This window comes from Phoxinus phoxinus (assembly GCF_949152265.1).
Source record: "Phoxinus phoxinus genome assembly, chromosome: 3".
NCBI classification, from domain to species: Eukaryota; Metazoa; Chordata; class Actinopteri; order Cypriniformes; family Leuciscidae; genus Phoxinus; species Phoxinus phoxinus.
The window spans coordinates 145,925-158,345 of NC_136878.1; the positions used below are offsets into that span (position 1 = coordinate 145,925).

The 12,421-nt window shown below is 46.8% G+C and overlaps 1 protein-coding gene across 1 annotated transcript in view; it reads right to left on the bottom strand.

The window, feature by feature from the left end:
* Nucleotides 1-704: 704 nt before the first annotated feature.
* The window catches only part of ift74 (intraflagellar transport 74), a gene marked incomplete at its 3' end in the record, with an annotated part of 36,043 nt that continues 24,326 nt past the window's right edge, over nucleotides 705-12,421 (bottom strand). Inside the window, exons 11-16 of the mRNA XM_079605558.1 lie at nucleotides 6,862-7,005; nucleotides 5,223-5,263; nucleotides 4,976-5,055; nucleotides 4,510-4,563; nucleotides 4,338-4,435; nucleotides 705-836 (exon numbers count right to left, since the gene is read on the bottom strand). Coding sequence (XP_079461684.1) covers nucleotides 705-836; nucleotides 4,338-4,435; nucleotides 4,510-4,563; nucleotides 4,976-5,055; nucleotides 5,223-5,263; nucleotides 6,862-7,005 — 549 coding nt within the window. The remainder of the gene's footprint in view (nucleotides 837-4,337; nucleotides 4,436-4,509; nucleotides 4,564-4,975; nucleotides 5,056-5,222; nucleotides 5,264-6,861; nucleotides 7,006-12,421) is intronic.

Below are 12,421 nucleotides of genomic sequence, written 5' to 3' on the forward strand. Positions count from 1 at the left end.
TCTGGTTCATTGTGGAAAATTCGCTTATCTTCCCCGTAGTGATAAAATAAAATAAAATTCTGTATCAAATGTATAGGCAGGACAAGTAGTTTGTTTAGGCTTGGTTTGTAGAGAATTAAAAACATGCGCACATATATTCAAACGCACATAACTATAGAATTAATTCTTGATGCGCACATGAGCGTCACCAGTGTTTCTCACAGGTTCAGTGTAAAGTCTGTGTAGAGAGAACGGTGTCGTCTTAGCGGCCCATAATTTAATAACAAATTATCCTTTCAACGGAAGTGAATCAATCAAAACTAACTTTAGCTGGACAATAACATTATTCAAGAACCGCTATAAAGCCGAAACAATCTGTTACCTTAAATTATACGTTTATCTCTGTAAAGCAGCTTTGAAACAATCTACATTGTTAAAAGCGCTGTATAAATGAAGATGACTTGACTTGACTTGAGGAACAACTGATGTAAGGGCCGTGTGGCTCCTGTGATCACTACATTTATCAGAGGCTAGAATAACTCTGTCTGCATTACTACCACACACTGATGTACCAGTACACGCATTTATTAATTTTTGTGACACTCTTTGTTAATTTGTGAATCTCAATCTATTTATTTAGCTTGTGACTGCTGACATAACCTGCATTACTCACACACATTTGTATATATATCCAGGTAAATGCACACACAGCAGTAACAGAAAGACTAACCTGAGGAGAGGCCTCTGGCGGTGCTGTGAGACTTCTGCATCTCCGTCTCCTTGAAGCTCAGATCGTCCTGCATGGACCGAAGCTCCTGCGCGGTGACGGCTGACAGCTGATGCAGACGACTGATGTTCTGAGAAACAACACACACTCAAACTCTAGCACGTTACAGGTGTGTGTGTGTGTGTGTGCTCGCACAGGGTGTGTGTGAAGCGTCTAGTGCAGTAGTGTGGAGTATGGATGTGCTTGTAGTTAATGCATGCTGCACGCTGCTTGCAACTTTCTGCTTTAACTTCCGCCGCTGGCTAGCCTCATAGGGGGTGAAAAGAGGAGCCGAGTGCGCAAGTCTCCTCCGCCAGTACATAGCCTCTCCACCACCAAGACTCTTGCAGTGCCTCCTTGTGGCCACACATGGTAACTGGGTACCTCGCAGTCCCAGGCTAAACTGCAGGGGATCTCAGAGCAGCAGTGGGCCCCAGAGATGTGGTGTGCAGGCCCCCCACACGGTGGACACGCCCTGACGCCCGTCAACCACTGCCCCAGCTATGGGCAAATAGCCCCACTGCCTTGTGGGTTAGCCTGTTAAGGCAAGGCTAGGGGAGCACACCCCAACAGGAAAGCAATGCGCTGGCGGCGCGCAATAGGCGGGCCTAAACAGAGCTAGGTCCCGGCAATCTCCTGCAGTGGCCCACCCATGCCACCAGATCTACCCCATCATGGTGAAGTTAGTGCTACTGGGGAGTGCGCACCCCCTTCAGCACTTAAAAAAAATATATTTGCGCAGGTTTCCACCTCTGACCAACGGTGAATATTACCTGGATCTACTTATGGTTGAAGTCTGGCGGCGATGGGGTGTCTGATGACGGGGGCAGGTTTAAATAGACTGGGAGCTCTTAGTCAGAGCCCTACACGTCAGCGGCACAAGGTATATGGTCGCTAACAGCCGGGGCTGAGTGGCAGCTGTTCTCGGCAGACCCTTGTGCGACTGATCAGCCCTATTCAGGGACTACACTGCTCACCTCAAGCTGAGGAAGGGCCTAGAAAAGGTGGCCTAAAAAATGCCCACTCAACTCACACCTGAACAGGATACCGCGCCTGTCGGTTCATTGCACTTCTGCGGTCGAAACAAAATAAATAAATCCTATAATCTTAAACTGGCAACATGGAGCATAAGAACCCTCCTGGACTCATAGGGTGGGTCTGAAAGATCGCATAGAAGGACAGCCCTGGTTGAGCCGAGCTGAGCCGCTACGATGTCGACACTGCTGCCCTGAGTGAAACCAGGCTCCTTGATGAGGGTCTCTAACAGAGGAGGGCATGGGCTACACCTTCTTATGGAAAGGCTATCCCCCTGGTGGACAACATCTACATGGTGTGGGACTGGCCATTAAGAACACACTACTGCCAAGACTCACTGAAACACCAGTGGGCATCAGTGAAAGACTGATGACCCTCCGTAACCCCCTGGTGAAGAACCGCTATGGCACACTCCTAAGTGTGTATGCTCCAACTCTACCATCTGACAGTGAGTCTAAAGACTCCTTTTACCAGACACTGGAGGAGGCTCTCCACCAGATCCCCAAGAACGGCAAGATCCTCCTGTTTGGGAACTTCAACGCTCGTGTTGGGCAGAACAGTGAGATATGGAAAGGAGTACTTGGCAGGCATGGGATTGGTCAGGTCAACACAAATGGCATGAGGCTACTTACCCTCTTCTCTGAGCACAACCTGGCCATAACCAACACCATCTTCCAGCAAAAGACCAAATACAAAACATCATGGATGCACCCACGTTCCAAACATTGGCACCTGATTGATTATGTCATTGTGAGACGTTGTGACATCAGAGATGTTTTCATAACCCGGGCCATGAGAGGTGCGGAATGCTGGACAGATCAACGCATGATCATGACCACGGTCCTCATGAAAATGCCCCCCCCCCCCCCCCCCCATGCAAAAACATGGACCTAGTAGGAGGCGTTTGGATTGTGTCCGCCTGGAAGTCACCACTGTAAGAAATGAGTTTCGTCGCTCCCTGGCTGAGAAACTAGGGGAGTTAGAAACGCCACAGAACAGCAGAGGACCTCTGTTACTACAGCCCTTTATGAAGCAGCAGCCCGAACAATGGGCTATAAGAGCAAGAGCCATCAAGACTGGTTTGATAACAACTCCGAGTCCATCCATAATCTCCTAAGCAACATGCACAAAGCACATCAGGAAAGCCTAAAAAAAACCTTATCCAGCACCGCCAGACAGCAATGGCAAAAAGAGCGTACTCTAGCGTAACACCCTACTAAATCAGGACTCTTATGCAGACTATACCTTCCTGGAATTTCCCCCTATTGACAACCTTAGCCATCCTCCAACTCTCCTGGAGGTTCTGTCAGCTGTCCGCTCCCTGAAGTACAACAAGTCTCCTGGATATGACAATATTCCTGCAGAACTGCTAAAACAGGGAGGGTATCTCTGCACAAGAACACTACACCAGTACATCACGAAGGTTTGGGCTGATGAATTCATCCCACAGCAATGGAGGGATGCTAGTATTGTCTCCATATATAAAAGCAAAGGGGATAGGGCCATAGGGGCATATCACTTCTTGCTGTGGCAGGCAAGGTCCAGGCCAAGGTGATGCTACAGAGTCTATGCTACCCGAGTCACAGTGCGGGTTTAGAAAGAACAGGAGCACAGTCGACATGGTCTTCACAACCCGGCAACTCCAGGAAAAGTGCAGCGAGCAACATAAAGACCCGTTTATGGCTTTTGCCGACCTCTCCAAAGCCTTCGACACTGTGCTGAGAGTCTCTGATCAGAGGGGAGTGTGTGAGGTGTGTCGTGAGAGAGGTGTGTGTGGTGAGGAGTGTGTGAGGTGTGTGTGTGTGTGTGTACCCTGCTGGAGTGCTCCAGTAAAGCCACGACACTGCTCTGAGAGTCTCTGATCAGAGGGGAGTGTGTGGTGAGGAGTGTGTGAGGTGTGTCGTGAGAGAGGTGTGTGTGAGGTGTGTGTGTGTGTGTGTACCCTGCTGGAGTGCTCCAGTAAAGCCACGACACTGCTCTGGGAGTCTCTGATCAGAGGGGAGTGTGTGGTGAGGAGTGTGTGAGGTGTGTCGTGAGAGAGGTGTGTGTGTGTGTGAGGTGTGAGAGAGGTGTGTGTGGTGTGAGAGAGGTGTGTGTGAGGTGTGTGTGTGTGTGTGTGTGTTTGTGTGTGTGTACCCTGCTGGAGTGCTCCAGTAAAGCCACGACACTGCTCTGAGAGTCTCTGATCAGAGGGGAGTGTGTGGTGAGGAGTGTGTGAGGTGTGTCGTGAGAGAGGTGTGTGTGGTGAGGAGTGTGTGAGGTGTGTGTGTGTGTGTACCCTGCTGGAGTGCTCCAGTAAAGCCACGACACTGCTCTGAGAGTCTCTGATCAGAGGGGAGTGTGTGGTGAGGAGTGTGTGAGGTGTGTCGTGAGAGAGGTGTGTGTGTGAGGTGTGTGTACCCTGCTGGAGTGCTCCAGTAAAGCCACGACACTGCTCTGAGAGTCTCTGATCAGAGGGGAGTGTGTGGTGAGGAGTGTGTGAGGTGTGTCGTGAGAGAGGTGTGTGTGTGAGGTGTGTGTGGTGAGGAGTGTGTGAGGTGTGTGTGTGTGTGTGTACCCTGCTGGAGTGCTCCAGTAAAGCCACGACACTGCTCTGAGAGTCTCTGATCAGCTGCTGCTCCTGTCCTTTATTCTCCTCAAACGTGTTCAGATACGCTGTAAACACACAAGCTCAGGATGAGCAACACGAGGGCGCCTCACGCTAACACCAGTGTGTGTGACACACTCACAGTCGATCTCCTCCTCTCTCTTCTGCAGCTCCTTGTACTTCTGAGTCCGCTCCCCTGAGACGAGAACACGGGTCAGACTCCAGACTCAGTTTATCGTAGTTAGTGTATTAAAGGGGACAATAGAGAGCGCTCGATGTACTATGAACACATGCGCTAACTGAACATAACACATGACACCACACACACACTTACACCAACGGCGTTCAGAAACGTCATTCTGAGACAGTATTATTATTATTATTACTAAACACCAAAGTCTCAGTTTGTATATCATATCTGGAGATTTCTATGAGCAACGATGCTGCTGTTCTGAATATCAGAAACGTGTTTGTTGTTAACTAGGTTTACAGTGAACAATATTTATCATTAAAAACTGACCAAGTCTTCCACTTTTTAATCTCCATTCCCTTCTCTGTAACCCAGTCTATGATCATAACAGCAGGGTTAGGCATCTGAGGGAACGCACCTTGATGTTCCTCCACGTCAGCATCTAGTTGCCGCATGTCTTCGGTGAGATTGCTAATTTTCTCACGAACCTCTGACAGTCTACACAACAACAGGATATTCATTTTAGTCTTTTTATGTACTGATCATAAGACACAGTGTATAAGTTAATACAATATTTGTACACAACACCATAATGAATGAATCCTGCATTTTACAGATATTGTGGATCTACAACCCAGCTGAGAGTGTACACTGCCAATACTTACTGCCGCTCCATGCTGGCTATCTCCTGGTTGTTCTCTTTCACCTAAACCAGCAGAAGAACAGTCATGGGTTAGGGTTCGGGTTCGGGCAAAGAGTATAGAAGTAACAAGAGGCGAAACTCCGTTGCAGTTTTGACAACAATCGCTAGATGGCGCTGCGGTCGCGCTGCCGCCATTTTGGACTGAATCAACGGCTTTACCGTTAGCACAACTATACAGCATTAACAGCATTATGTCTGGAAATAATTGGAAACAAAGAAAAGTGTTCTGCCATCAACTACCAGTGTACAACCAATCAACTAGCATTTCATAGATTCCCCAAAGATCCAGAGAGGTAAAGTAGAAAAGGTTTTTATTAACTTTAAAGTGAGCTAACGTCAACGATAACAGGTGCTGTAACGTTAATGTACGTTAAGCTATCCTATAACCGCAGTAACAGTTTACTATAACGCTATGTGTTTGGTCGAAATTTAGTCAAGACTCCACATGGGCTTTTTAAATCGCATATTTTCAGAGATATATGAACACCTAACCTGTCAAATGACCGCTTTATTAATTCATTGTTACCACTAAATTAACTGTCCCCACCCCCTTTTTTTCGCATAGACATGAAAATCACTATCCAAATTTAAATGGTTGTAATTCAAGAATGCTTTAAAACAATACCAACCATAGGTATATATTCCAAAGGAGACATTTGCCAGATTATTGTTAAATAATTTAATAAGTTAAATAAATTATTATAACCGATTAATATAAGAAGATTGGTTATTATTATTTATGATTGGAAGTGGTTCATTTATTAGATATTTCGATCATATATTATTATACAGATATACACTAACGTTCAAAAGTTTTGGTGGCAGTAATCCTATTTTAAATGTTTTATTTATATGTATATCATTTCGATTTCAAATAAATTCTGTTCTTTTGAACTTTCCATTGTTCAAATCACAGATTCCACAAAAATATTAAGCATAATATTGATAATCAGAAATGTTTCTTGAGCAACAAATATGTTTGGAAAAGTATGGAATTTGATTTGAATCATTTCCAGACCTGGATAATATGAAAAAAAATGTTTCCACTTTCCAGACTATTTACAAAATTGCAATATCCATATTGACCATTCAAATTTCTAAAAATAAAAAAGCAGAACATAAAAGCAGAGTGTTTTCATGGCAAAAGTGTGAATAACACACGCAAGGTCGCTCGCTCCCTCACCCTTTCTGCCGTGTGCGCAACACGGTCTGGAGCTGCTCGCTCGCTCGCTCTAGATTCCGGGAGATTTCAGTTAATTTGCGGGCATCAGGAAGCCGCTATCACTATGCGGGAGACTCCCGGAACTTCCGGGAGACTTTAGATGTCTGCTATAGAGATATTAAAAAATAAAAACAACTATTTAGTTCCCTTAACAGCTTTTAAATTGGAACCGGTATCGTTCAATTCTATGACAGCTGTGTTGCGTTCAGTCCAAAATGGCGGAGCTGCAGCTCTGCGCATGGGTGCGTTTGTTGCAATGGAACGTTCTATTGAGTTTCGCCTCTTGGTACTTCTATACTCTTTGGTTCGGGTTAGGAGGTCCTGCTCACGCCCGGTGAACCCTTGACCTCACTGAGATGAAGTATAAGTGTTCTGAGACCTGTTTAAAGAGGCGCTCCCGCTCCTCCTGTGGAGACCCCGTGCTCCGGTCCTCCGTCAGCAGAGCGTCTCTGCGGCCCTCCAGATCCAGCAGCTTCTCGTGCAGCACCACAGCCTCCAGCCTGGCCTGCGAGTGAGACAGGTCCTGCACACAGAGGAGAGAGTGAGACAGGTCCTGCACACAGAGGAGAGAGTGAGACAGGTCCTGCACACAGAGGAGAGAGTGAGACCGGTCCTGCAGACAGAGGAGAGAGTGAGACAGGTCCAGCACACAGAGGAGAGAGTGAGACAGGTCCTGCACACAGAGGAGAGAGTGAGACAGGTCCTGCAGACAGAGGAGAGAGTGAGACAGGTCCTGCACACAGAGGAGAGAGTGAGACCGGTCCTGCAGACAGAGGAGCGAGTGAGACAGGTCCAGCACACAGAGGAGAGAGTGAGACAGGTCCTGCAGACAGAGGAGAGAGTGAGACAGGTCCTGCACACAGAGGAGAGAGTGAGACAGGTCCTGCACACAGAGGAGAGAGTGAGACAGGTCCTGCAGACAGAGGAGCGAGTGAGACAGGTCCTGCACACAGAGGAGAGAGTGAGACAGGTCCTGCACACAGAGGAGAGAGTGAGACAGGTCCAGCACACAGAGGAGAGAGTGAGACAGGTCCTGCAGACAGAGGAGAGAGTGAGACAGGTCCTGCACACAGAGGAGAGAGTGAGACAGGTCCTGCACACAGAGGAGAGAGTGAGACAGGTCCTGCACACAGAGGAGAGAGTGAGACAGGTCCTGCACACAGAGGAGAGAGTGAGACAGGTCCTGCAGACAGAGGAGCGAGTGAGACAGGTCCAGCACACAGAGGAGAGAGTGAGACAGGTCCTGCAGACAGAGGAGAGAGTGAGACAGGTCCAGCACACAGAGGAGAGAGTGAGACAGGTCCTGCACACAGAGGAGAGAGTGAGACAGGTCCTGCAGACAGAGGAGCGAGTGAGACAGGTCCAGCACACAGAGGAGCGAGTGAGACAGGTCCAGCACACAGAGGAGAGAGTGAGACAGGTCCAGCACACAGAGGAGAGAGTGAGACAGGTCCTGCACACAGAGGAGAGAGTGAGACAGGTCCTGCAGACAGAGGAGCGAGTGAGACAGGTCCTGCAGACAGAGGAGAGAGTGAGACAGGTCCTGCAGACAGAGGAGAGACTGAGACAGGTCCTGCAGACAGAGGAGAGAGTGAGACAGGTCCTGCAGACACAGAGGAGAGAGTGAGACAGGTCCTGCACACAGAGGAGAGAGTGAGACGGGTCCAGCACACAGAGGAGAGAGTGAGACAGGTCCTGCAGACAGAGGAGAGAGTGAGACAGGTCCTGCAGACACAGAGGAGAGAGTGAGACAGGTCCTGCACACAGAGGAGAGAGTGAGACGGGTCCTGCACACAGAGGAGAGAGTGAGACAGGTCCTGCAGACAGAGGAGAGAGTGAGACAGGTCCAGCACACAGAGGAGAGAGTGAGACAGGTCCTGCAGACAGAGGAGCGAGTGAGACAGGTCCTGCACACAGAGGAGAGAGTGAGACATGTCCTGCAGACAGAGGAGAGAGTGAGACAGGTCCTGCACACAGAGGAGAGAGTGAGACATGTCCTGCAGACAGAGGAGAGAGTGAGACAGGTCCTGCACACAGAGGAGAGAGTGAGACAGGTCCTGCACACAGAGGAGAGACTGAGACAGGTCCTGCAAACACAGAGGAGAGAGTGAGACAGGTCCTGCAAACACAGAGGAGAGAGTGAGACAGGTCCTGCACACAGAGGAGAGAGTGAGACAGGTCCTGCAAACACAGAGGAGAGAGTGAGACAGGTCCTGCAGACAGAGGAGAGAGTGAGACAGGTCCTGCAGACAGAGGAGAGAGTGAGACAGGTCCTGCAGACAGAGGAGAGTGAGACAGATCCTGCAGACAGAGGAGAGAGTGAGACAGGTCCTGCACACAGAGGAGAGAGTGAGACAGATCCTGCAGACAGAGGAGAGACTGAGACAGGTCCTGCAAACACAGAGGAGAGAGTGAGACAGATCCTGCAGACAGAGGAGAGAGTGAGACAGGTCCTGCAGACAGAGGAGAGAGTGAGACAGGTCCTGCAGACAGAGGAGAGAGTGAGACAGGTCCTGCAGACAGAGGAGAGAGTGAGACAGGTCCTGCACACAGAGGAGAGAGTGAGACAGATCCTGCAGACAGAGGAGAGACTGAGACAGGTCCTGCAAACACAGAGGAGAGAGTGAGACAGATCCTGCAGACAGAGGAGAGAGTGAGACAGATCCTGCAGACAGAGGAGAGAGTGAGACAGGTCCTGCAGACAGAGGAGAGAGTGAGACAGATCCTGCAAACACAGAGGAGAGAGTGAGAGAGGTCCTGCAGACAGAGGAGAGACTGAGACAGGTCCTGCAGACAGAGGAGAGAGTGAGACAGGTCCTGCAGACAGAGGAGAGAGTGAGACAGATCCTGCAAACACAGAGGAGAGAGTGAGAGAGGTCCTGCACACAGAGGAGAGAGTGAGACAGATCCTGCAGACAGAGGAGAGAGTGAGACAGGTCCTGCAGACAGAGGAGAGAGTGAGACAGGTCCTGTACACAGAGGAGAGTGAGACAGGTCCTGCACACAGAGGAGAGACTGAGACAGGTCCTGCACACAGAGGAGAGTGAGACAGGTCCTGCAGACAGAGGAGAGAGTGAGACAGATCCTGCACACAGAGGAGAGAGTGAGACAGATCCTGCAGACAGAGGAGAGACTGAGACAGGTCCTGCAATTCAATTCAATTCAATTCAAGTTTATTTGTATAGCGCTTTTCACAATACACATTGTTTCAAAGCAGCTTTACAGAAAATGCATTTCAAAAATATACATACAAAAATACAGTTAGTTAATCATGAAATTTAGGGCATAACATATCGCCGGCGTTGGGTCGTCTCTTCACAGGCGTCGAGTCGTCTCATCACAGGCGTTGGGGCATCTGAAGTCTCCATGAGAGGCTGGATACATAACTGGAGCTGACGAACTCTATTTGAGTTATCTCGGGACAGGCGTCCCGAGATAACAACAAAAAAGGCAGATGGGAAATAATTAGCGTAGCTGCTGTTCATAATATGAATGCATTTGATCTGATTTAACTGTAGTATAAAAGGTATGAGATGCATCATGTGAATGCTTGGCTAAAGAGATGCGTCTTTAATCTAGTTTTAAACTGGTAGAGCGAGTCTGAGCCTCGGACAATATCAGGAAGGCTATTCCAGAGTTTAGGAGCTAGATGTGAAAACGCCCTCCCTCCTTTAGTGGACTTAGATATCCTAGGTACGACCAGAAGCCTCGAATTTAGCGATCTTAAAGAGCGCGATGGAATATATGGCGATAGAAGATCTCTTAAATACACAGGAGCTAAACCATTTAGGGCTTTATAGGTCAGTAACAATACTTTGTAATTGATACGGAACTTAATAGGTAACCAGTGTAGAGATGATAAAATTGGTGTTATATGATCATATTTTCTTGACCTAGTAAGAACTCTAGCGGCTGCATTTTGGACTAACTGTAGCTTGTTTATTGAGGATGCAGGACAACCAGCTAATAGAGCATTACAGTAATCTAGTCTCGAGGTCATGAATGCATGAACTAACTTTTCTGCATCAGAAACTGATAGCATGTTACGTAGCTTAGCAATGTTTCTAAGGTGGAAAAAGGCTGTTCTTGTGACATTTGAAATATGATTTTCAAAAGACAAGTTGCGGTCTAGTATAACACCCAGGTCTTTTACTGTAGAGGATAAAGTAACAGGACGTCCATCTAGATTAAGGTTGTATTGTAAGAGGTTTTGTGTGCAGTTTTTTGGACCAATCAGTAATACCTCCGTTTTATCTGAATTTAATAGAAGAAAATTACACGTCATCCAATATTTTATATCTTTAACACACTCTGTCATTTTAGATAATTTAGTGTTATCATCTGGTCTAGATGAAATATATAATTGAGTGTCATCAGCATAACAGTGGAAACTTATTCCATGTTTTCTTATAATATTACCAAGTGGCAGCATATAAATTGAGAATAGCAGGGGGCCTAATACAGATCCTTGCGGCACTCCATAATTTACTGACGTTATCTTTGATTTTTCCCCATTTAAATGGACAAAATGGTAACGGTCTGATAGGTACGATCTAAACCAGCTTAATGCCTGTCCCTGAACACCAGTGTAATTTTGAAGTCGATCTAAGAGTATTTTATGATCTATAGTGTCAAACGCAGCGCTAAGATCGAGTAAAACTAGTATTGAGATACAGCCTTGGTCAGAAGCTAAAAGTAAATCATTTGTAATTTTAACCAGCGCAGTTTCTGTGCTATGATGTGGCCTGAATCCAGACTGAAACTTTTCATAGATATCGTTTTCTTGCAAGAAAGAGCACAATTGAGCGGACACAACTTTTTCAAGTATTTTAGACATAAATGGAAGATTTGAAATGGGTCTGTAATTTGCTAGGTTATTTGGATCTAATTGTGGTTTCTTAATAAGAGGTTTTATAACTGCTAGCTTGAATGTTTTTGGAACATGTCCTAAAGATAAAGACGAGTTAATAATATTGAGAAGAGGCTCTTCCACTACAGGTAACACTTCTTTCAGTAGTTTAGTGGGTATTGGATCTAATAAACATGTTGTTGGTTTAGATGCAGTGATAAGTTTATTTAGCTCTTCCTGTCCTATAGTTGTAAAGCGCTGTAGTTGTTCTTGAGGGGCGATAATTGAGGCTGAATCATAAGACGCTGTCAAAGATTGTACATTTACAATTGTGTTTCTGATGCTTTCTATTTTCTCAGTGAAGAAATTCATGAAATCATTGCTATTAAAATGTAACAGAATATTTTGTTCAGGTGATGTCTGTTTATTTGTTAATCTAGCCACAGTGTTAAATAAAAACCTTGGATTGTTTTGGTTATTTTCTATTAGTTTGCGGAGATGCTCAGCCCTGGCTGCTTTTAGAGCCTTTTTATAACGTGACATACTGTCTTTCCACGCGATTCTAAAGACCTCTAAATTAGTTTGTTTCCATTTGCGCTCTAAGTTACGAGTTTCTCTCTTGATAACATGCGTAGCACTGTTGTACCATGGTGCTTTAGTTTTCTCTCTAACCTTTTTTAGTCTAATTGGTGCAACAGTTTCTAATGTACTAGAGAAAATGGTGCTCATACTGCTAGTCATTTCCTCTAGCTCATCTGTTTGTTTGGGTTCACTGAGGAGCGGAGATAGATCAGGTAAGCTATTCAAGAATCTATCTATAGTGGTTGGAAGGATTGTTCTGCCTGGTCGATAACGTGGCGCAACATGTCCTCTCCTCTGTCCTGCAGACAGAGGAGAGAGTGAGACAGGTCCTGCACACAGAGGAGAGAGTGAGACATGTCCTGCAGACAGAGGAGAGACTGAGACAGGTCCTGCAAACACAGAGGAGAGAGTGAGACAGATCCTGCAGACAGAGGAGAGAGTGAGACAGGTCCTGCAGACAGAGGAGAGAGTGAGACAGGTCCTGCAGACAGAGGAGAGAGTGAGACAG